The 26,067-nt window shown below is 44.3% G+C and overlaps 1 protein-coding gene across 3 annotated transcripts in view; it reads left to right on the top strand.

The window, feature by feature from the left end:
• net1 (neuroepithelial cell transforming 1) overlaps nt 1-12,951 on the top strand; it is a 39,190-nt gene extending 26,239 nt beyond the window's left edge. For 2 of the 3 annotated variants that reach the window (XM_074625605.1, XM_074625606.1), the window contains exons 4-11: nt 8,897-9,004; nt 9,138-9,302; nt 9,704-9,766; nt 9,970-10,143; nt 10,235-10,492; nt 10,592-10,762; nt 10,900-11,086; nt 11,183-12,951. In XM_074625605.1, the coding sequence (XP_074481706.1) occupies nt 8,897-9,004; nt 9,138-9,302; nt 9,704-9,766; nt 9,970-10,143; nt 10,235-10,492; nt 10,592-10,762; nt 10,900-11,086; nt 11,183-11,640 (1,584 nt within the window). In that variant the 3' untranslated portion in view covers nt 11,641-12,951. Of the gene's footprint in view, nt 1-6,277; nt 6,562-8,896; nt 9,005-9,137; nt 9,303-9,703; nt 9,767-9,969; nt 10,144-10,234; nt 10,493-10,591; nt 10,763-10,899; nt 11,087-11,182 lie in introns of those variants that run through there. The other variant, XM_074625608.1, reaches the window with a different exon arrangement.
• The last annotated feature ends 13,116 nt before the right edge of the window (nt 12,952-26,067 follow it).

Here is a 26,067-nt window from a genome sequence, read left to right as displayed (position 1 = left end):
ATATCAACCCACTCTACTGTGGAACTGTCAAACCCATCCTGTCTGCTGTCGGAGTGGCTTCAACTACGATGTTGTCACAATAAGAACTCACAGGAAATGACACACATTGATGTTTGAGAAACGTAACATGAGTGTGAATTCCCTGAAAGACATGGAAAATGAAACCTTTTCTCCGCTTTCGTTTCACTGAAAACACGGCATTTTCCTGCTGAGAGGATAGTTTTTGGTGAAAACTAGAGCTGTCAATGGATTAAAATATTCAATTGCGTTTAATCACACATTTGTTATCTGTTCAAAATGAACCTTAAAGGGAGATTAGTCCAGTATTTAATCCTCTTATCAACATGGGAGTGGACAAATATGCTGCTTTATTGCAAATGTATGTATATATTTATTATTGTGAATCAATGAACACAAAACAATGACAGATATTGTCCAGAAACCCTCACAGGTACTGCATTTAGCATAAAACAATATGCTCCAATCATAACATGGCAAACTGCAGCCCAACAGGCAACAACAGCTGTCAGTGTGTCAGTGTGCTGACTTGACTATGACTTGCCCCAAACTGCATGTGATGATCATAAAGTGGGCATGTCTGTAAAGGGGAGACTCGTGGGTACCCAGAGAACCCATTTACATTCACTGATCTGGAGGTCAGAGGTCAAGGGACCCCTTTGGAAATGGCCATGCCGGTTTTTCCTCACCAAAATTTAGTGTAAGTTTGGAGCGTTATTTAACCTCCTTCATGATAAGCTAGTATGACATGGTTGGTACCGATGGATTCTTTAGGTTTTGCAGTTTCATATGATACCAGTATCTTCACTCTAGCTTTAAAGCTGAGCTCGCTACAACCTCCGGAAGATCGATTGCATTAAGGCGTTATTATGGTTAGCCCTAGTGAAAACATAGATATGATCCTTTGCACTATAGTGATGTTGTGTCGCCCCTGTGACACCCATATACACATGCCACCATGACTTATTACTTCACTTGTTTTTATGTTCTGTTCCTATCAAAGCGGTTCCACTGTGAGTCTTAGTTACCGCTCTGTGTTTGGTAGCAACCGGCGCTGCTCTGGGTGTGTGAACGGAGAGCTGACTAAGCCGTAGCATGTCAGTCTGCTGTTCATTGTTCCTACAGGCCGCTGTGTGATTAGATCACTGTCTACATCCTCTGTTTCGTCATCTTCTTTTTGTAAACTTGTAGTCACAGAGGAGTGGAGGTATTTATAGTTCCTCCCACTCCTCAGAACAGAAACTGGAAGCTGGATCAATAGCAGTTAAGATCTCTCAATCACGCCTTCACTGGGGGCCGCGTTTAGAAACTCCTCCTAAACCCCTCTGGGCATGGGGGGTTTCAACTTTACCAGCAAAGGAAATTAGTTATAATTGCCTTCTTCATAACCCTAGTGGGGTTGCAGCGGTTTATCATGGTATTAAAATAGACAGTTCTCATACATACTGTATCTACGGTGTTGAATAACTTACATACGTGAGAGTTAAAGGTCCAGACAGGAGCAGCGCTGTCGTGCACCGTCCTACACTATGTTAATAACCAAAGGACATTATTAGCTCACAGCTGATGTTATTTTTCATTTAGTAGAAACTGGCATCATATGAAACTATAAACCTGATGAATCCATCGGTACCAACCAGGTCAGACCAGCTGGTCATGAAGGAGGTTAAATAACGCTCCAAACTTACACTAAATGTTGGAGAGGAAAAACTGTCATGGTCATCTTCAAAGGGGTCCCTTGACCTCTGACCTCCAGATCAGTGAATGTAAATGGGTTCTATGGGTACCCACGAGTCTCCCCTTTACAGACATGCCCACTTTATGATCATCACATGCAGTTTGGGGCAAGTCATAGTCAAGTCAGCACACTGACACACTGACAGCTGTTGTTGCCTGTTGGGCTGCAGTTTGACATGTTATGATTTGAGCATATTGTTTTATGGTAAATGCAGTACCTGTGAGGGTTTCTGGATCAATATCTGTCATTGATTTGTGTTGTTAATTGATTTACAATAATAAATATATACATACATTTGCATAAAGCAGCATATTTGTCCACTCCCATGTTGATAAGAGTATTAAATACTTGACAAATCTCCCTTTAAGGTTCATTTAGAACAGATAAAAAATGTGTGATTAAACGCGATTCAATATTTTAATCCATTGACAGCTCTAGTTTTCACCAAAAACAATCCTCTCAGCAGGAACATGCCGTGTTTTCAGTGAAATGAAAGCGGAGTAAAGGTTTCATATTCCAGCTCTGAGACTTTCAGGGAATTCACGCTCATGTTATGTTGCTCAAACTAACATGTGCGTCATTTTCCTGTAAAAAGCCACTCAGGAGACAGCAGACAGGATGGGTTTGACAGTTCCACAGTAGAGTGGGTTGATAATAAATATATACATACATTTGCATAAAGCAGCATATTTGTCCACTGCCATGTTGATAAGAAGATTAAATGCTTGACAAATCTCCCTTTAAGGTTCATTTTGAACAGACTGTGTGATTAATTTGCGATTAATGGTGATTAAGTATGTGCAATCATGTGATTAATCACGATTAAATAGTTTAATTGACAGCCCTAGTTAATAAACATTACCTACCCTAGCTTTCAAAATAAGTTTTCAAATCAGCCGCTGATGCAGTCTGTGAGAGAGCGTACAAATAAATACCAAGAAATGAAAAATAAATGCAAAAATATTGTGCATTGTGTCTCTTTCTGTAGCAGTCCTGTCACGTCTGACATAAAGTCACCACAAACATTTATGTAACTGATATTTCCACATTTATTTTCACTCAAATAAATGACTGTCTTGATAAAAAGTGTTGGATCAGCAGAGGGCAGCAGCTCCTCCGCCGTCCTCTTGTTGTTTTAAGTCAGTCAGCAGTGTTCCTTCGGCCCAGAGCTGCCTGCTTAATGCTGTAATCAGGCCGTGTGTCTGCACTCACTGCTGCTGCTGATGTGGAGGTTCAGTAGAGCCCCCCTACCAGGCCTCGAGGCTCAGTCCGTCGCTGGCACGCCATAGGTTAGACAGCGGTGAAACTGCATTACTCACCCCCCAACTCCACCGCTGTGTGAGCGCAGACTGCCGCGTATACACACACGCGTGTCTGTGTGTTTTTTGGAGTGTAAATCACGGCTGCTCTCCAGCTGCAGCTCGGTGTGACCTCGGGGCTGCGAGGGCCGGGCACGCCGAGCCACGTTTGTGTTTAGTTTTTATAGCCAGACGTACAGCTGATTCAGCCCCAGGTCTCCCCATACGGTGAGTAACAGCAGGACTCCACACACACCGTCTTCTGGAGGCACGCACAGACGACACACAGACAGACACATTCACTTTTTATTAGATCCCCTCTGACTCCTCAGTCTGCATAGTTCCTCGTATTGATCAGTCGCTTGGCTCATGACGCTCTCACGCCGCTTTGTTTTGGTGGTTTATGGGTGATGTATGTAATCCCTCCTGACAGCTCCATCAACAAATAAACCCCCAAAAGAACAAGGTGTCAACGTCCACACACCTCCATCAGCATCTGTGTTTCAACAGTCCTGTTTCACACCTCCACGTTGACCCAGGAGGGTGAAGCAGAGCCATGAACGAGGCTCGTCCATTTGACCACAACACACACACACACACACATTGTGACACCCTGCCTCGCAGCACCTCCACATTAGCCGCTCCATCAGGCCACCAACACCTCCAACTATACGCGGTGCGTTTGTGCACCAGCTGCGTGGGTGTGCAGAGTCCTTCAGCCATGTGTCTGGGTCAGAGGTCAGCAACCTGTGTCTCTTCAGCTCCTCTCCAGTGGCTCCCTGTGGATTTATAAACATGGAAATGAATAACTGTTTTGTGTTTACATTTTCATTTTTATTTATCATTGTTGTAGGTCTACGGTACGACGGTACGACGGAGTATTAGGGCCACATTGAGGAAAAAAATACATCTGAGTTTACGAGAAAAAAGTCATAATATTATAAAGTAGTAATTTTACGTGTTATTTTTCTTTTTTTCTCGTAAAGTTATGACTTTATTCTCATAATATTACGACTTTATTCTCGTTAAGTTATGACTTTATTCTTGTAAAGTTATGACTTTATTCTTGTAATATTACAACTTTTTTTCTCGTAATATTACGACTTTATTTCTCGTAAAGTTATGACTTTATTCTGGTAATCTCCGTAGTACATTTTGCACTTTGGCCTTCACTGCATTAGACTTGTATACTAAATACTCTTGATGATAAAGGTTGCTGACCTCTGACCTCTGGTCTGGGTGAACCTCCCAGGCTGTGGGTGCACACACACACACACACACACACATGAAAAAACAGTTGATTTGGACTTCTTTGTCTTTACTGAAACCATTCAACATGTTGCCCTTTCCCCCGATTAGTAGTCCAATCAACATATGGGTGGCAGTTGCAACCCCCCCCCCCCCCGCCCCCGCCCCAGTGGTATTCAATATACAGGTTTCAGTTCAAACATCTGGCTGAGTGTGTCACAGAGCCGTCTCTATTGATATTCTAATTGATCACCTCCCTCCAGTCCAGATGATGAGACCTGATAACGGCTCTGTTTAAAGCAGAAACTGCTTTGATAATTAGCCAACGAGAAATAGGCCACATAATCACTTTTGGTAGTTTTGGTAGTTTGGTAATGAGTATATTAAAACAAATTAGTCGTTTAGAAGTTGAGACAAAATAGTCTCTCTTTTGTGTTAGGGCTGCGATCGAGCCTTTGATGACTGTAACGCTCATTAATGTGGTAGAATAAAGAATAATAGAAGCTGATATCACAAGTAAAGTAATCTATAAGTAACAAACAGTCATCAGTTTCTGAAATACGCTGGGCAATATGACAATATATATATCGTCAAAACGATATAAAATGCTTATCGTATATATTTTTCTATACGGTTTCTATGTTTTAGATGCTTCAACTAACAATTCTTTTCATTGTCGATCAATCTGTCCATTATTTTCTCGATTAATTGATCAGTTGTTTGGTCTATAAAAAGGTAAAAAATGTCGATCAGTGTTTCCCAAAGCCCAACATGACGTCCTCAAACTCAAATATATTCACTTTACCGTCACAGAAAAGAAAAGAAACCAGAAAATATTCACATTTAAGAAGCTGGAATACTCAAACCAATTAATCGATTATCAAAATATTTGGCAATTAATTTAATCGTTTACGACTAATTGATTAATTGTTGCAGCTCTACTATATATATTTATTTTTTTCTCTATAATTTCACTTCAAACTTTACATCCAAGTTCTTAAAATGAGAAATGCACAGAGATATAGAAATATCATTTACATGGGCACTCACGTGCGTCCGTCTTCACATGTAGGTCACCTGCAGGCGTGTTTATTAATATTATATTAATAATATTAATGTATATGTGCATGCGCGTTAACCCATGGAGCTATATTTTAGTACATCTCTTCTCAAAAACATCCTCCATATTCCTGATTTTATGGGTTCCCCTTTCCATATCTTTTACTTCTTGAATTAAACTTTTCCATTTTATAAAACCATTTTTTCCCAACCTTTTGTTATCTGCTTCTTTGCGTGCCGTGATTCTGAGTACTCTAAATAAGTAGCGTTCATCTTTCCAATTCATCTTTTAGTCTATAAAATGTCAGAAAATAGCAAAGCAAAGTCTTCAAATTGCTCATTTTGTTGGACCTACAGTCCAAAAACACCAAATATAAGCAGTAAATATTCACATTTAATAAGCTGGAACCAAAAATGTTTTTGCGTAATAAATGAAAAAAATGAACTGGTAACATTTTGTATAATCATTTCAGCAGGTTTCAGCTCTATTAGTCACCATCAATAATGATTTCCAGCGTAGTTGACTGTATCTTATTACAACTCTTTCATAACTGAATGTCAGAGAATCATTAATGTTTATGTCAAAAAACAAATAATGTTCTTACAGTTTCATCTGTTTAATTCATTTCTCTGTCTTTTACTGGAAATGTTTAGTCTTCTTTTCCAACGTCCATTTAACATTGAACCCTCATGAGACTTTGTTTAACGTCAGCTCAGTTCAGCAGTTAAGCGTCACGCATGATCTTCAGATTTCTCACTAGTGTTTTCACTGAGAGGATGAGCAACAGAGAGCCTGCAGGGGCAGCTTCTCTCCACTTCCAAGTAAAAACCTGACCCGCCTTGTCTGCAGCTGTATGAGGGCTGAGCTCCTCCCTCCGGTCTGGGCTCCTGGTATAAAGCCCTCCCTCCCTCAGCACAACTCAGACTCAAAGTTTAGGAAGTGTGTGAGAGAGAGAGGAGCTTACACACCAAGAAGAAGAAGAAGAGGGGGAAGGTGTATTTATTCATTTTGTTTGTCCTCACCCAACGATGTGGATTACTTCAAGCTGACCTGCCAGGAAGGATTAAAAAAGAAAAAAAGGATATCAGTGTTTTTGATTGAAAGCTATGGTGGCTTACGATGAACTGGGTAGCTTGGTGCCTATCAAACGGACTCTGCAAGTGATAGACTACCAGAACCAAGCCAACAAAGAGTCAGAGGTGAGATGCAACGACACACCGTGGTGGTGGTATTTCTGCTTTGTTTCACCTGTGTGAATGTTTGAGAGTGACTCCTTTAGATGAGGTCATATGTTTGTGAGATAGTGAGTGAATCAGAGCCTAACCCTGCTTTTATCTCACTGTGTCCATGTGGGTGTGCTTTTAATTGCCTTGTGAAATGAGACTTTGGACTTTGAAGAAGTTTGAGCTGGAAAAGTTAATCATTGGATTACACTGGACTGACCTCCCCCCCCCCACCCTGTTAGTCTGTTAGAATAAACACGCATGGCAGCTCAGCCTCAGTGGGATACGGAGAGAGAGATCACATCTGTTGACCTCTGACATTTGAAGTGGAAGCAGGTTATCTGGGATTCAGCCTTTTCCTCAGAGAGCAGCTGCAGACACATTTAAAGGCAGCCAGGTGTTGAAACCCAGGTGTGCTCTCTGTTCAGTCCAGCTCCTTCCTTCCTTCCTCTTTTCGATGGTTCTCTTTCGGAAGGAGATTTCAGGAACATGTGGTTTCATTGACAGTAAGCCGCTCGATAAAGGAGAAGTCTCTTGAGGACAATTCATGAAGCGAGTCCTGCACACGAGACGCCCCCTTTCAGCCTGACCTCGACTCTTTCATTCGCGGTCTGACTGCTCTTAAGACTCGTCCGTCACGAGGTTACATCAAAGGGGAAAGCACAGGAAGCGGTCTCGGGGATCCGTGAAAAGAAACTCCTGATGTGTTTAAAGTTGCACCGCACATGCACATGCACATGCACATGCACATGCACAATATGTCTGGAGGAGGGTTGTTGGCGTTTGCATTGATAGAAATAGCTTTCCAAAGCAGCAGCACAAACCCCGGATCTGTGTGGTTTCCTGAAGTGAGCCAGACTCGCCGTAACTCTGCGGAGCTCTCGGGGGTCAAACTGCCAGGAATAGCAACTTTCACCCCGTCGGCCTGCACAGTTTCACTCTACAGCTGATAAACAAAGAGCAGGACTAGTGGCCTTTTGTTATTCTGGGGGCTGGATCCCAAAGGACCGGAAGGGCAGCATGGCCAACATGCGTTCATCACATATTGACTTTGGAAATAGTTTTCTTTGTCTACTGATATTAAAAGGTCACAGATTAGACTCAGGCAAGTCGAAGTCAAAGACGTTCTTGTCTTTGCATGTAGACCACAGTCCACATGTGGCACCTCTTTGCCACTAGAGGGCTCTGCTAAGTTCTCAAGACTGGTTGTCTGGCTGCTCCGGTCCAATGCGGAGACCCAGAGCAGCCAGACCGTGGAGTCGACCGCAGCCGCAGCAGACCGAGTGGATCTGTTCCACAGCTGTGTCCGCAGAGCCCCGGAGGAGCCTCAATGGCTGCTCTGTTTCCCAGATTTACGCTGAGCCAAGGCAAAAAAAAATCCCCCATTTGGCCTGAGTCAGGAGGAAAACACATTTAGCGGTGCGCTGCTCCATTTCAGAGAGTCATTAGTGTGAAGTTCTTGAGGAAGTGCAAACTTTGGAGATGCTAATTACGGCCGTCTCATTGAAGAGGCTCTGAAATCATTAGATCTGCAGCTCTTTGATTCCTGCAGCCTGTTGTTGTTGGCACGAGGCCGAGCAGCTCTCTGCTTTCGCCCAGCCTCAGGGTGAGGGAGGGGGGTTACCTGGCCCAGGTGTAGTGCTGCTCTCACGCGAGGCCTGTCTCGACTCGCCGCCGTGCACCCCCCTGCAACGCCACACTGTAAACAGATTCACTGACTCCCAGCGGCGGTGGTGGTCTGCTTCTACTGAACTAGTCCTGACACTCCGTCCCCGCTGCTTCGTGTCCCTGGGAAAGAGCCGGAGCAGTCAGGAAGCGTTTATCTCCCACTGAGTGATGGGACACATCCACTCTCAAGTGGTAGCTGTAGCTGTTGTCGGGCCAGATAGCGAGGGGGGGAGGAGAGGGGTGTCGGAACAGCTGAGAGAAGGGTCTCGTGCATTCCTGGCATTCCTCCAGACTCCCCTTCCTCCGTCCAGACCAGCAGTCAGAGAGGGCCTTTGTGCTCGCTGGGGCTGGCCTGGCTCAGGACTTCTTCTCATGATGGAGCCAACAGCTGCCGGGGCTGCTTCCTCCTCCTCCTCAGTATCTCTGTCCGTCCGCCAGTCTGTCTGTCTCGGCTGCAGCTACTCCCGTTTCAGTCAATAATGAGGATTTATGCCTGGATGTGTTTCATCACAAGGCTAATCGCTTACTGCTGAGGTCTGTGGAAATCTCAGTTTGGCGTCACTGATCGATTCGTTCCGACTTTTCTTGGACGAAAAAAAATTGCCCGACTAATCTCTCCTTCCGTTTTTCTCTTCTTCTTCAGGAACCCAGCACAAAGCGTGTCCGTCCTCTCGGCAGGGTGACGTCGCTAGCCAACCTCATCTCACCGGTGAAGAATGGGGCCGTCCGGCGCTTCGGCCAAACCATCCAGGTAAGCTCCCGTGAACATCCCGCACAAAAAGGGAGCTCCTCTGGGTGGGCGAGGGTCACCTCTCCTCTGCTGCTCTGCATGTCGCACTTCCAATCGCAACTCGTCTGACATCTTCCTCTTTCCCACGGTGCAGGCCTCCTTCCGGGGCGATGGCAAGTCGCCGGGCGTGCCCCAGAAGCCTTGCAGCAAGGCGGCGGCCCCCACACCGCCCAAAAGGAGGAACAGCACGCTGTGGTCGGAGACGCTAGATGTCCACCAGAAGGGGACTTTCTCCACCAAGGAGATCAAGCGGCAGGAGGTGAGAATCCACACTAAGACATGAAGACGTTGGTTAGTAGTTGTCCAGACGGTGGTGAATTCTCCCCGTCTACCAGACTAGTCTCACATATCTCTGTAGTATTCGTGTCAAATGGTCTAAACGGGTCTAAAGAGCCATCCCGGGCTCATTTCCCCAGTCTGTGTAAGCTCACATATACCTGTCAAAGCCAACCAGCTAGCGCTCTCCTGTCCTACATCCACACTTGTTCTGCATATGTCAGACATCTTAGCCAACTGTCAGAAGCCATAAACTCAGTCAAGCTCAGAGAGCCAGAAGGAGAAGGAGAGTTTGGACCCAGTGCAGTTTTACATTCAGTCTAATTGCTTTCAGCTACAGTAAAGTAATCACATCCCTTTGTGCCCTTTCCTCTCCTTCCTCAGGCCATATTTGAGCTGTCTCGTGGAGAACATGACCTGATTGAGGACCTCCAGCTCGCACGCAAGGTTTGTCCTTTTTTTAAATCTCCGAGGCCGAGGGAGTACATATTAAGCAAACAGATTAAATCAACGTCTGGCAGGCCTTCCACCCGGCCGAGCCAGAGGCTATAAAAAGACGGGAGTTATTGCTCTGTCTTTCTCTTCTGCTCTTCACGAGCTATTCTTAGATGTTGTTGTTTGACGTTCTGGCTCTCCTCTCCGTACTGCAGGCGTACCACGACCCGATGCTGAAGCTCTCCATCATGTCCGAGGAGGAGCTCACTCACATCTTCGGCAACCTGGACGCCTACATCCCTCTGCACGAGGACCTCCTGGTGCAGCTGTCCAAAGCCACGGGGCCAGACGGGACCGTGGGTCAGATCGGACAGATGTTCGTAAACTGGGTAAGCGTCGCGTCGCCGAGTGCCTCTCGACCTCAGTAGATTTACGATGAGAAAGGCAGCATCGCTTACAGTGTGTCGTCTCCCCCTCCAGCTGCCAAGGCTCAACGCCTACAAGGACTACTGCAGCAACCAGCTGGCGGCCAAAGCGCTGCTGGACCAGAAGAAGCAGGACCGGCGGGTGCAGGACTTTCTGCAGCGCTGCATCGAGTCGCCCTTCAGCAGGAAGCTGGACCTGTGGAGCTTCCTGGACATCCCGCGCTCCCGCCTGGTCAAGTACCCGCTGCTGCTTAAAGAGATACTGAGACACACTCCGTCGGAGCACGCAGACGCCGCCAGCCTGGAGGAAGCGGTAAGTCCAGGACGCCGATTTGTTTAACACAAGGACGTGGACATCACTTATCTTAAAACGTTGCTGAAGTTAATATTTTGATTCTGTGTGTATTTCCAGATCACCATCATGCAGGGTGTGCTGTCTGACATCAACATGAAGAAGGGAGAGTCCGAGTGCCAGTACTACATCGACAAGCTGGAGTATCTGGACGACCGGCAGAGAGACCCTCTGATCGAGCAGTGCAAGAGCCTGCTGTGTCACGGCGAGCTGCGCAACAAGAGCGGCACGGTGAGCAACAAGCGCCACATCTCGTAGAAGGCTATCAGGCTAGAAACGGCCTGCTTCGCTGACCACCAATCAGCTTCATCATTTAACCATACCAGTGTGTAGAATATGTGGTTTTAACTATTGTTGTTTCCCTCCAGAAGCTGCACGTGTTCCTGTTCACCGAGCTGCTGGTCCTGACCCGGCCCGTCACCAGGAACGAGCGCCAGTGTTTCCAGGTTTATCGGCAGCCGATCCCGGTGCAGGATCTGGTGTTGGAGGACCTGCAGGACGGAGACGTCAGAATGGGCGGCTCCTTCCGAGGCGCTTTCAGCAACGCAGACAAAGGTGAGTCTCGTGTGAAGCGGTTAACGTCGGAGTTTACAGTAGATCGTCTTCTGTCAACAGTTTGCTAATTCTACTTCTTTTCTACTTTCTCCGCAGCCAAGAACATTTTCCGCGTTCGCTCCCAAGACCCGAGCCAGGCGCAGTCCCACACGCTGCAGGTCAACGACGTCTTCCACAAGCAGCAGTGGCTCAACTGCCTCCGCAGCGCCATCTCCGTCCACCGGCCCCTCGGCGAGCCCTCCACGACGCCCTCCCCGCCCGGGAGCGACGTCCGCTCCAAGCGGCGCCCTTCCTCCGTCTCCGCCATCGTCCACATGGAGGAAGCGGACGAGAACTGCCCGCAGCCGGCCTCCTCCCAGTCCGCCCCCGCCTCGCCGTGCAGCAGCAGCAGCAGCAGCGCAACCCCCAGCCCCACCACGACGTCCCCTTCATCGCGCTCCTCCTCCTCGTCTTTATCGACAACGTCTTCGTCGTCGCCGCTCTCCTCGCACAAAACCAAAAAGGACAAGAAGTCTCTGTGTTCTTTAGGGAAGAGGAAAGAGACGATGGTGTGAGCGGAGGTGGAAGGAGGAAATGGACTCCTGGTGGACATCTTGTTATTTTTGTACATAGATGTTAAAAACGTGGCGACACGTGGGACTTGTATTTATGTGTGTCTGCGTGCGTGCGTATTATCACAACAGTGTTCTGTGTTACTGTCCTCTTCGGCAGCTATTTACCCGACCCCTCCATCCTCGTGCATCCCACAGTATTCTGGAGACGTGCACGGCTTCCGCCAGCTCGAAAAAGGGAAGCAGAATAATGAGAAGCAACCGCACACCTCACGCGTGAATCCGTGTGTGTCGTGATGTTGACTTCTTGAAGATAGAGGTGGTGCGTTCGATCCTGTTTACTCTTAATTTGATATTTAAGCGTTATTTTTAGACCTTTTTTTGGGGGGCTAATGAAAGTTTTACATTTTTATATTCTAAAATGTATTGTAGTATTTTTGTAGGTATCATAAAGCAGCACTGTTTTTGGCTTTTAGGTTAAAGTTATTTGAAATTTTGAGCATGTTTAAAAGGCGAGAAACCCCCCCAAAAAAGTTGTACTACACAAAGCTACAAATTTCTCTGTAAAAGTCTGATTTGTTTGGATGAATCAGACGACGCGTCTTATTTTTATACATTCCTTTAATGACAGATGTTAGGATCTGGACACTATTTTATTTTTTCTGCATTTTACTGCAGTCAGAGGCATTAATTTAAATCCAGTGACAGATGAGACTTCAGTCTCTCTCTCTGTGTTTGAACACTATGAAGTGTAAGTGGCAGCGAATCATCTGATGTCAGAGGAGAGATGAGGAGTTTCGTTGTGAAACAAAATTTTGAACTGAGCCATGTTGGTTTTTGAAAAAGCTGACGGATAATTTTTCAGTGCAGCATCTTGCATGGAGCTTTAGTTTGTGGACACTGCATGCACCGGTAGAGGCAGCAGGATGTATTTAACCCCGTCCTACCTGAGGGACGGGGACAGTTAAACATGTTAAAGACTGGTCGATGGAAATAAGAGAAAGTTGTTGAAAGAGAGAAAAGATGGATAAAGTGTGTTTTATGGAAGTGAAGTAGATCCTCAATGCAAGACGTTAAACTCCATTAACTTCATGTAGAAGTTGATGTGATTATCTTGCTCAGAGATGGATGATAGATGGTAAAAATCAAGTGAGTAACTGATGGAAAAGAGTATGTAGGGGAAGGAAGACAAGAAAAGAAGGTTTGTGTAAGTGTGCAGAAGATGAGAAGAAGAAGAAGAAGAGAAGGGCAACCTGTTTGCTACGAACTGTATGTAATTAAAGAATAAAGATCTGTGTAAGATTTGCAACTGAACTGTTGGTTTCATGTCTTTATGTTTTTATTTCCTGATGTCTGAATACTGAATATGAAGCTAGAGTCATCACACATTTATTATTTACAGGTTTCATCTTGTTTGTTCAATCAGTACAGAAACAGAAGTATAAAGACAAAGTTCTTGTTTCTACTTTTTGCACTTCAGTTTTTGTACGGATTAATCAAACAAGATAACGTGTTGATCAGTGAGTTTCAGATGTGCTTCCCCTGTTTACAGTCTTTATGCTGAACTAAGCTTATCAGCTGCCAGTTTTCATGCTAAACTAAGTGAACTGGCTGCTGTAGCTTGGTAGTGAAGGGAACTCGGCATGAGAGGGTGGTGGATGAAAAGTTAGTTGAAAAGTGGATCTTCTTATCCAGAAAGCAAAATAAGCGTATTTCCCAAAATGTGAAGCTATATTCTTTTAATAGACTTTAAAATAGAAACAACAGCTTGAACGTCCTCACAGAGCTCGTATGATTCACATGACTGAATAGAAGAGTAGAAGAAGATGGAGATAGCCATTTGATTTATAACCGTGCTTATCTCTTAACTAAACAATCAGCTCCGTGTAGCCAACAGAAACATTTCCAGCGGTGGAACTAGTCCGGATCGACATCGCTGCCTGGTTCCTGTTTGACCAAACCTATTTGTTGATAGAGAGACTTTATTGACAGGAAACCCTCACTCTGTCAGGTCTGTGATTTCCATTTAGAAGCTGATAAATGATCCACAAGAGCCTCTCAAAGTGTTAATAAACAGATCGTGTTGTGTAGTAATGAAGATGGTGATGAAGATCTCTTTACTGATCATGCATCGTGATGATGCATGATCAGTAAAGAGATCTTCATTTCAGCTCCTCACTGAGCTTCTTTTAACTGAGAAACATGAAGTCTTTGTTGGATCAAGGCAGATTTTCTTCCCTTTAATGTGTCTGCTTGGCAGTACGACCCAGTAATGTTCTCATGTCTGCCTCTCACAAACATTCTCCAAACATTCGCTCATCGCTCTCTGCACAGTCGCCCATTTACTTTAATGGAAGTTGTTGAACGTGCAGCAGCGTTTACAGTCAGTGAAACGAGCGCTGCTATAAGTAGAACAGCTCGAACAGCGAGCTGAGACAATAAAACTCCTCTGTCCTGTTCTCTGAATCATTTAACGGTATTCATGGGTATGATATGACCTTTGACCTTAAATACCAGAGCTGTTTTAGGGATCAGTTCAGGTTAAGTCTCGTGCAAATTTGAAGGTAATTCCAAGTCTTTCAAGTCTCTGAATGCTGATTAAAGGATTCTAGTTTATATTAGCCTACAACTTAAAGGATTTAAAAAACAAAATCCAGCTGCCAGTTTTCATCCTAAACTAAGACCTGAGTTTTTCCTTCCCTCGTAGTCGCAAGTAGCATGTAGCATGATCTGACGCAGTCATAATCAGCTGTGGTTTTATTGCTATATCATTATACTTGGTCTATGCATCTTCTATAGTAGGCCTATAATACTCTAATAGTATTCCAACTGGAACATTATAGGGTTAAGGTGGTGTGTTTAGGCCCTTTCTGTGTTATTTGTAGCCTACATTAGGGGGTGTCATTCAGGTCCCAGTCAGGATGCTCCCGTTAAAGAAGTTCTTGCTGTTATTGTGAAAACATCATACGATCCTCTGGTTTCAAATGTGCTGTAACTCAAGAACTACTTTGGAAATTTGACTCATTGTTCATTTGGTTGTGGTTTAAAGGTGCAGCAGAGGAAACCTTCTTGTTTGTCCTTCAGCAAAGACAGAGAGTTGCTCTTTATTTGAGTGTTGGAGGCGATTTTAAGACGCCACTCACTCTATAAACTTTAAGCTTCTGTTACGTAACCATGTGGCCTTTTTTGGAGATCTTGTACTTTATGTAACCAGCACCAGAACCCTACTAGCTGAGTCAGTCCAGGCTCAGACGCAGCAGGACTCGCTCTCTCTCAGTGTTCCAGATTCGTCCCTCTCAGAAAGAAAGAAAGAGCCGTGGGCCGGGTTATTGACGGACGCAGACAGCTGAGCCTCCCGTCAGTGATCCGTCACCGCCACATCCTTTCACACTTCATCTCCCTCACACCAAAAAACCCCCACAAACAGACTCTGACAGCCACAATGTGCCTTCAGCTTCAGTATCTGAGCGGAAGAGAGACAAACTGGAGGAAGCAGAAACTTCCCTGACTGGTCTGACTCTTTTACCGTAATGTGGAAGTGACCTAATTCATGTGATGATGAGCTGAGGTGGCAGACTTCACCTCCAGTAGTCAGGTAGCTGAACGGCTCATTTTCAGGAATAAAAACCAACATTTTAGTTTTAGTTTTAGTTTTACGCTTTGTGGTCGGCATTCAGAATAAGAGGAACTGTGTTCATCCGTTTGGATGTTCCAGATGACACATCGACCTCAACATGAAGTCAGTAGTTTAGTTGTGGGATGAGTTGCTTGACTCATCTAAATTATGACCAATATACATCCTTTGATGGCTGTAAGTCACATGTAGCTTCAATAAAGGAATTTGTTTTATTTCACAATATTTGAGCTTGGTCTTTTGTAATGCAATTTATTTTTATTATAACCTACCACAGTTCGCTCTAGATGAGCTAATTCTCTGGATTTTTCACCATTCAGGACGTGTTCACCGATAATTAAAGCTGCGAAAATCAATATTTATATACCTGCAATGAAGAAGAAACCTTTATTTGTCATATACTGCCAACCTTGTGGTTAGGGTGCCATATTTTCAAACCCTTAAGGACCCTTAAGTGTACCGCATGTCCATGCATACACTGGCACGCGCTAATATGCATGCACTGGCAAACCCTAATATGCATGCGCTGGCACGCGCTGATATGCACGCACTGGCATGCACTAATATGCACGCAATGGCACGCACTAATATGCACACGCTAATATGCACGCAATGGCACGCACTAATATGCACGCACTGGCACGCACTAATATGCACGCACTGGCACGCGCTGATATGCACGCACTGGCACGCACTAATATGCACGCACTGGCACGCGCTGATATGCACGCACTGGCATGCACTAATATGCACGCGCTAATATGCACGCAATGGCACGCACTAATATGCACGCACTGGCACGCACTAATATGCACGCACTGGCACGCACTAATATGCACGCACTGGCACGCGCTGATATGCACGCACTGGCACGCGCTAATATGCACGCACTGGCACGCACTAATATGCATGCACTGGCAAACCCTAATATGCACGCACTGGCACGCGCTAATATGCACGCACTGGCACACATTAATATGCACGCACTGGCACGCGCTGATATGCACGCACTGGCATGCACTAATATGCACGCGCTAATATGCACGCAATGGCACGCACTAATATGCACGCACTGGCACGCACTAATATGCATGCGCTAATATGCACGCACTGGCACGCACTAATATGCACGCACTGGCACGCGCTAATATGCATGCGCTAATATGCACGCACTGGCACGCACTAATATGCGCGCATTGGCACGCACTAATATGCACGCACTGGCACGCACTATTATGCACGCACTAAGATGCACGCACTGGCACGCGCTAATATGCACGCACTAATATGCACGCACTGGCACGCACTAATATGCACGCGCTAATATGCACGCACTGGCACGCATTAATATGCATGCGCTAATATGCACACACCATAGGCATTTTCATCAGGATGGCTAACTTGGTGCACCTGTGTCTCATTTGAGCACGGAGTGGGATCAGAAAGAAGGCATTATAATAGGGGGGTGCATTAGAGGCTGTGACAATCAGTATTGTTGTCTGGGCCTACGTACATTATTTTTCAACTTGTTTCGTCTCAAGCTGTTATAATTAAAATGGTGGAGCTCAGACGACATTTTGTCCAGGATGGAGACACCGTCCGGGTGAAAGACTGACGGGGACGGACGGTCCTGAGGGAGTTATAAGTGGAGCGAAATGCCTGTTGATGCTCAGAAGGAACTGTGTAGAATAATTAATCAAAACGACACGTTTGATGTGCACATAAGCACAAAACTACACTAAATGCAACCAGCGGATATCTGTTGCGTCCGTGTGTAATTGTGGCTTGACTGCGCACAACATAGAGACTGCAGCTCTTATCTCATGCGCACAAATTTATTCAACATCTATAATATTATTATAGTTATTATATGAGTGTTTTACAGATATTTGTCGGGACTCGGAACCGTACTTGTGGTTAAAGGACGAGCCGCTCTCAGACACAGTTAGCGACTAGCTGGTCGTCATCTAGCAGCTGAAAAGTCCAATAGTTTCCTCAGGCGTTGGAGGAGACCAAAACAAGAGGAAGAAGAAAATAAAAAGTAAATATTGGACTTCCATTCATCAGGTGGAGTGATGCAATGCTAATGTTAGGTGTAAACAGGCCACTGTTTGCTAGCATGTAAAACCATATCAGCTTGTTGTCAAGCTTGGATCCACCAGATGGTGATTCAAGATGGCTTCCACCTGCATGTGTTGCCTCAACAGGCCTCCTGAGTGAAGACGGATAAACAGCTGGATCATCTGCAAATACTCTGAACTAATTACTCGGCTTTGACAGACAGTCGATCAGATCCACCATCGTCCCGTCTAAACCTGTGGATGCGTTCACACTGATGGGATTCTTTGTGGATTCTCCTCTCTCGCTCTCTCTCTCTCTCTCTCTCTCTCTCTTTCTCTCTCTCTCTCTCTCTATCTATCTCTCTCTCTCTCTGGCCTACCTGCTCCAGCACATCAGCTTGTAAGTTTTTTACTGCTTCATTTATTTTCTTTTATCTTAGCAACTAGGAACAGAGGGTTTATGATCGTTGAGCTGCCTGATCAATACAGGTATATTCAGGCAGACAGTATGAGGAGAATAAAGTGTTTTTTGAACATTACATTATGTAAACATGTTCTAGTAGAATCACAAAATACAAGTATGAACCTGAAAATGAGCATGATATGGGACCTTTAAAGGCACCAAGATCTTCATCAATGAAGATTTCACAGACAACGTGAGACAGTAATGAAAATGGAGCTGCAGCCTAAACTTAAGGAAGCACGTGACAAAGGTCAGATCTACGTTACGATCGACTCAACAAAAGTATATGTATAAGTATAAGTACATGCAAAAGTAGTTAGTTGTTCTCTCAGTGAGAAAACAAAGAAGCATAATTTCTCAAGACGTTAACTACTTCATCCAGTACCGAGGATTAGGAAGGAACGTGAGTTGTATTGTCATGGAAATCTTGCTGTTTGTAGATGTATATAGAGGCTAATTCAGCTTGGACACAGGCCAGTATAAACTGCCAGAACATTTGCGTCCTTGCCAGCGTAGGAAATGACTGATAAAAAGGGTCGACACGCGAGGACGTTTTGACAGAAATGGTCCGTGAAACAGCCTGAGAAAAGCTGCATATTTCATGGAGCACGACGACACACTGCGACTCGTTGAAGGGCCTCTCTGGACGCTGCTGGACCACGTGGGCGATGAATTAATGCCCTCATGGCTGATGCATGTTAAAAAGGCCACACAGCCCCACACAGTTACTATAACAGAGGGATTGTCTGTGAGATTAACATGCAGACACAAGAAGCTGTGTATAACATCTCTCCTGTCAGCGGTGGGTTAGATCAGTTTACCCACAGACAGAAACACAACGAGCTCAGGACAACATCTGACCAGCAAAGTGAAAACGCTCGAGGGCGACGTCAGAAGACTGGAGGTCAAACGGGTTCATCAAAACCTGGACTCCGTGTTTATGTCTAAATACGCTCTGTTGTTCTCGTCCTGACGCTCCAGGAACTCGTTCAGTCATCAGTCTCACGCTGGCGAAAGGAGCTGTCAGCTCCATGTGCTTCTCTCTCAGACACGTCGTCTCACGGGTTTCCTTTCGCCTCAGGAGATGACATGTGAGGCTGTGAGAGAGAAGAACCTGAACAACAATTACTCAAATATTCATCTATTTGTAAAATGATGATGGAAATGATTCCCCTGGGCGATGTTTTACACATGCTGTGTTCTGTCTGTTAGTACAGGAGCTTGTTTCAAACATTTCACTTCAGCAAAAGTGTGTGTGTGATGTTCAGTGAAACGGTATTTCATCCTCCGAGATATTGCTTTCTGTGTTGGAGGGAGATTCGGGCTTTGTTTCATTTCCTCTTGGAGAGGCCCTGCAGAGGCTTTGGACATATGAGACTCTGACCGCTACCTCTGAGCTAACGCTGAGCTCTGCTTGGATGTCAGTAATGCCAAACTTTCCCCGTGTTTTTCATGTTGTGTGAGTAATCACTCTTTATATGCTGACATTGGCTGAGTTGGAAAGCAGCGGTGCTTTGAGGGGCACAAGACCTGCCAAGAGCGGTATCATAACTTACGAACCAGATGCTTATCGAGCACCTTAACATGCGTTTTTTCATATTCATATTGCTCTGAGTGAGAGCGCATTGCAGGTTATATTTGGGAGGAATGCCTCCACTTTGATGTCTCAACAGGAATCTGCTCCACATATCAGGCATTCACCAGCAGATTAGTCTAAAATAGAGGCCTGGCATCCCGTGCTGCTTGCCTCACCGGACTGACTGACTCCGTCAGGTATGAAGCGATTTGTTTTAGAATCTGTCACCGGGATTGTTTACTGTTCTCCCCCCGTCCAAGCCTCCAAAAAAAGAGATTATAACTGAGAAAAACCAAGCCTTCAGGTTCCAAAGGAAACCCGAGTATCTCAGATTATCTCCCGATCGTAGCTGAGATCTTGTTACTCCGTGTTAGCCTCGTTCGTTCTCACTGCACCACAACCCATAAATGGTCCTGCAATTTTCCCATGTCTGCATCAGGAGCCACAGTTCATTTTCCATGCGAGACGCTCCGGCAACTTCCTGGCTCTCAGGACCTGCGTCGGTATGATTTCCATAAATATCCTGTCACGGCTCCAGCGTGGAATTAGAGCAGCAACATTCCCAGGTAATAGTTCTGGTCATGAAACTCTTCGGTGGGTGTTTCTGCAACGATACGGGCATTTTTAGGTTGGGATTTATGTTCAAATTTGCATTGCTTGATAAATATATACACACAGTGTTATTACCCATGTTGACATAAAAACAATAATGTGATTTGATAGAATTTATTAAGATTTTATGCATCCTCACTTTTCTTCATGTGAAAATGTGAGACCAATGTGGTCTCAATGTTGAGATAAATGAGCTAATTCAATTATAATATCACATTATGTGTCATATACATATTACTCTACTGCTGCCGCTGTTTTAAATGGTTGATTACGATTCACCAAAGTCACACAATGACACAAACGAGCTAACCGACCGAGGCAGCGGTAGACCAGCGACCCCCGTCTTCTGAGAGGTAAAAATGACTGTTGCTGCAAAAGGAGTCTGGTGGCTTCAGAAAGGGCTGTCTGACAGTAGGATAAAGTGGGAATGTTAATATAGCGTACACTTCAACTGATGATTGATTTTTATTTAGGTGAGTCTCTCTTTTAGGCTCCACAGCGTTTAGCTCCCATGCTGGTACTCCTGCCTGCTTCACCCAAACTGGGGGGGCGCCGAAAAATCAGAACTATCCTTTAAGGCTCAGACGCACAAAACCGACGTCAAAGAACGGCGACAAAGGTCGACTGTCGCGTCGCCTCGTGTCGCCTTTGTTTTGGCCAACAAGTTGCATTTGAACAAACTACAAAGACTACAGCCGACGACCAGTTAGCACAGGGGTCAGCAACCTGCGTCTCTTCAGCTCCTCTCCAGCGGCTCCCTGTAGACTATTAATAACGGAAATGAATAACTGTTATTTGTTTACATTTTCATTTTTATTTATCATAGTTGTAGGTCTATGGTACGACGGTACGACGGAGTATTAGGGCCACATTGAGGAAAAATAATAAATCTGAGATTAAGAAAATAAATTATAATATTATAAAGTAGTAATTTTACGTGTTATTTTCTTTTATTCTTGTAATATTACGACTTTATTTTCTCGTAAAGTTATGACTTTATTCTCGTAATATTACGACATTTTTTCTCGTAATATTATGACTTTATTGTGTAAATCTCAGATGTGTTTTCCCTCAATGTGGCCCTAATACTCCGTAGTACATTGTCTCTTTGGCCCTCACTGCATTAGACTGATATACTATATACTTAGACTATAAACTGTGTTACCTTCATCACAATGATCACATGTTTTGCGGCTCCAGACAGATTTTTTTTGCCTAAAACGTCTCTTTTGATAGTAAAGGTTGCCGACCCCTGAGCTAGCACGTACGTTCTGCGCTTCACAGAAAACTTCCTGGATTACTCGACAGGCGCTCCGAAGCCTCGGCGCATCACGTAACATCATTAGGTAACAGCTCTTTCCAAAGGTCACTGCTAAGCTAAGCTACTCGCCTTCTGGCTCCTAGTTAACGAACAGACGAGAGATTGATATTAATCACCACCGAACTCTCAGCAAGGAAGCAGAGAAGCATATTTCCATGTAAAAACAGCTCTGGTCTAAAGCCAAAGGGAATGACGCTGACTCTATTGTTTGGACATTATGAATGTATTAAGTAATCAGATGGCCTGACCACACTCTCTAATAAATCTAATTACAGCTTTGTGTTTGCATCATCCTGGCAGCTGCTGCCTCCTGACTCAACATCCAGGTGAGAACACACCTTACCTCAGCATGAAGACGTTATGTAAAGCCTCTCTGAGAACATCGTGCATCATATCTGTATATATGTAAGATAAGAGGCCGCGAGGACACGGCTTCATAAAAGAGGGATTTTGATTTATCTGTCTGTGAGTGACGGCTCCATCTGTGTACACACCAATCTCTGCACTAAAACATTGTTTTGGCAAGAAGCGCCTATCCGATAAATCTCTCGCTCTCATTTCCCCCTGAAGTTTACAGTAATATACGACTGCAATAAATCGAGCTCACTTTGTAAATCTTTTCTGATTTCATCGTTTCATATTTCTTCCTTCCTGTCCCGTTCCTTTGTGAAGAGTCCAAACACAACAACGTTTGTTAGATTTACATTTAGATTTGAGGATTCTAGCTGACGTAACGGACTCTGAATGCAGCTGTATAATAACTTTATATTGTTACATCACTGAAAGACAACAGAGAGGAAGATAGTCCGACTCACAATGCCTCGAAGCAATCCACAGCAATCTGACCGTATAGAGCAGGGGTCGGAAACCTTTACTATCTAAGAGACACAAATCTGTCTGGAGCCGCAAAACATGTGATCATTGTGATGAAGGTAACACAGTTTATAGTCTAAGTATATAGTATATCAGTTTAATGCAGTGAGGGCCAAAGAGACAATGTACTATGGCGTATTAGGGCCACATTGAGGGAAAACACATCTGAGATTTACAGAATAAAGTCAGAATATTACGAGAAAAAGTCGTAATATTACGAGAATAAAGTCGTAACTTTACGAGAAAAAAAGTCGTAATATTACGAGAATAAAGTCAGAACTTTACGAGAATAAAGTCATAACTTTACGAGAATAAAGTCGTAATATTAAGAGAATAAAGTCGTAACTTTACGAGAAAAAAGTCGTAATATTACGAGAAAAAAGTCATAACTTTACGAGAATAAAGTTATAACTTTACGAGAAAAAAAGTCGTAATATTACGAGAATAAAGTCGTAACTTTACGAGAAAAAAGTCGTAATATTACGAGAATAAAGTCATAACTTTACGAGAATAAAGTTATAACTTTACGAGAAAAAAAGTCGTAATATTACGAGAATAAAGTCATAACTTTACGAGAATAAAGTTATAACTTTACGAGAAAAAAAGTCGTAATATTACGAGAATAAAGTCATAACTTTACGAGAATAAAGTCGTAACTTTACGAGAAAAAAGTCGTAATATTACGAGAATAAAGTCAGAACTTTACGAGAATAAAGTTGTAATATTAAGAGAATAAAGTCATAACTTTACGAGAAAGAAAGTCGTAATATTACGAGAATAAAGTCAGAACTTTACGAGAATAAAGTCATAACTTTACGAGAATAAAGTCGTAATATTAAGAGAATAAAGTCATAACTTTACGAGAATAAAGTCATAACTTTACGAGAAAAAAAGTCGTAATATTACGAGAATAAAGTCGTAACTTTACGAGAATAAAGTCATAACTTTACGAGAAAAAAAGAAAATAACACGTAATATTCTGACTTTATTCTCTAAATCTCAGATGTATTATTTTCCCTCAACGTGGCCCTAATACTCCGTAGTACCGTCGTACCATAGACCTACAACAAAGATAAATAAAAATGAAAATGTAAACACAAACATTTATTCATTTCCATTTCTAAACATCAACAGAGAGCATCTGGAGAGGAGCTGAAGAGATGCAGGTTGCTGACCTCTGATGTCTATAGACCTATAACATAGATAAAAAACGTTGAGAAATGAAGTTCATTCCACCTTCAGGAAGTCAGGAGTGAATGTTTAAAATGTTCCATCTGTGATGCTTTTAGAAATCTAATTCCACAAACACTGAGAGGTACGAGAGGAAAACCTGGAGTTGAATTCACAGATGCAGACGTGATATCGAGACCACACAGACCCGCGTCGGAGCGCTTCGACCCCGGAGGAAATCTGTGAGATTGTACCCCCCCCAAGAGGCATTTCCTCCGAGCTGTGTGGTCCCCCCTCCTCCCCTAACAGACCGGGATCTATAACCCAAACAGAGGCTGATTATCATAATTAGGAGATCAGTTCACCACTGATCCCTCAGCCTGATATACCCCCCCCCTCCTCCAGTTGTCCAAACTGGTGTTCGCATCGAATTGAGCCGCAGAGATCCGTGTCAACTGACTTCCTGCCCTGCAGGACTAAACGCCTCCTTGTTCTTCCTCATAACTGCAGGTCTGGAAGGTTTGAATCCTCATCAGTGTTTGTGTAAAGTAATTATCCTCCACTTAAAGGGACTGTTTGTAACTTCTTCCACGTATAAATCATTGCTGGTCGGTGTCTCATGGTCTCTCGTGTGTCTCATGGTCTCTCGTGTGTCTCCGCTGTTCAGACTCGGACTCCAACACAAACTCCAGTGAAGCACCAAAACCTCTTGGTTGTATCTAGTGAAGCTGTTAAACAGTGTTGGCCGCGGTCGGAGGACGCGGGGGAGACCGTAGCTTTGGTCTCCAGGACCGGAGTCTCTGCTCCTCTGCCTGCCTTCACTCACACACCGCGCTCGTTCCACCTCTCACGTGCATGCTGCTCACTCCACACTGCAGAAGAGTTAGTTTAGCTCTGAGAATATCTAGTACACAAGTTAAAACAAACACCAACGATATATGCTATCTATATATTCTTAGCAAACACGTATTTTACTCTAACATGTAACTACAGGATTGACAGATGTTTTCGCAGTAAATATTCCCGTTCAGTCAGTTCACCAATTAAGATAAAAACAGTCCTCTGGTAGAGTCGTGTTCTCATCACAGATCACTGTCAGCATCCACAGATCCCGTTAGCAAATAAAGGCCTGGAAAAAAAACTCATGGAAAATGTGTCGGAGGCCCCGTCCCACGTCCGTCCCACGTCCGTCCCTCGTCCGTCTCTCGTCCTCTCCACCGTCCCACTCCTCAGCTCATACAACAGTATTCTTGTTATAGACGACGACATTGTTGAGGCTCTGCTCTCCACCCACAGTGTGTCTGCTCCTCTGTGGAGACAACATGGATCAACAGCCTGCATGTATACTGTGAAGGCCATTTCCAAAGGGGTCCCTTGACCTCTGACCTCCAGATGTGTGAATGTAAATGGGTTCTATGGGTACCCACGAGTCTCCCCTTTACAGACATGCCCACTTTATGATCATCACATGCAGTTTGGGGCAAGTCATAGTCAAGTCAGCACACTGACACACTGACAGCTGTTGTTGCCTGTTGGGCTGCAGTTTGCCATGTTATGATTGGAGCATATTGTTTTATGCTAAATGCAGTACCTGTGAGGGTTTCTGGATCAATATCTGTCATTGATTTGTGTTGTTCATTGATTTACAATAATAAATATATACATACATTTGCATAAAGCAGAATATTTATCCACTCCCATGTTGATAAGAGGATTAAATACTTGACAAATCTCCTTTAAGGTTCATTTTGAACAGATAAAACATGTGTGATTAATGGTGATTAAATATGTCGATTGACGGCTCTAATAAATATATTTGCAAAAGACCTGATCTGAATAGACCTGAGGATAATGTGACCCAATCAGAGCTCAGAGTGAATCTGTTTGGGTCCACAGACCTGAGATCTGTGGCAATAAAGGCGCCTCGACTCAGTTAGTTAGTTTCATTTGGACCCGACCCGACACGACTCTTAAGGCCAACAGAGCTGATCCGTACTGACGGATGCAGGCTACGTATTTAAATTCTCTTCAAGCCTAACATTTTTCTTTCTCAGATGCACACCTTCAGAGAGCGTGGGAACGCTGCTGTGAGTCTGTGGCTACAGATGCCTGAAACGCCGACGTAAAATACCACCTGTCATTCAGTCACTCATGAGAGCGCTGATTGGAAAATGACGGCTGACACGTCGTCTCACAAACGTGCCTCTCGTGTGCCAGAGAGCAGCTCCACCTTCACAGTCATGAGGTGACTTACTCCATCAGCTCGTACCAGTCGGCAGGAAATCCGCTGGTTTGAATCAGTCACCGGGGCGTGGAGCGAAGAGAAGTACAAACTGGTCGTAATTATGTTTAATAACCAGCTATCTGCATAACACGGACACTTTGTTTGTCCTTTCTACTAGAACATGGAGAAATACAGCACGACTATAACGTAAACTAAATTAAAGCTGCAGTAGGCAGAATGTTTTTGGCATCATTGGGCAAAAAAAATCCATAATAACCTTTCAGCATATTGTAATTCAAGTGTTCTGAAACTAGACTTCTGCTCCTCCTCATGGCTCTGTTTTCAGGCTTTAGAACATCTAGCCCGTGACGGGAGACTTTGACCAATCACAGGTCATTTCAGAGAGAGAGTGATTGACAGCTGCTCAGAGACAGCAAGGCTCCAGCTCGGCTCTGATTGGTTGTTTTCCTCCGGTCTGTGAAATCCTGCAGATGCCG

The sequence above is a fragment of the Sebastes fasciatus genome, chromosome 23 (genome assembly GCF_043250625.1).
Source record: "Sebastes fasciatus isolate fSebFas1 chromosome 23, fSebFas1.pri, whole genome shotgun sequence".
Classification (NCBI taxonomy): domain Eukaryota; kingdom Metazoa; phylum Chordata; class Actinopteri; order Perciformes; family Sebastidae; genus Sebastes; species Sebastes fasciatus.
This window is presented reverse-complemented; position numbering and strand designations above follow the sequence as displayed.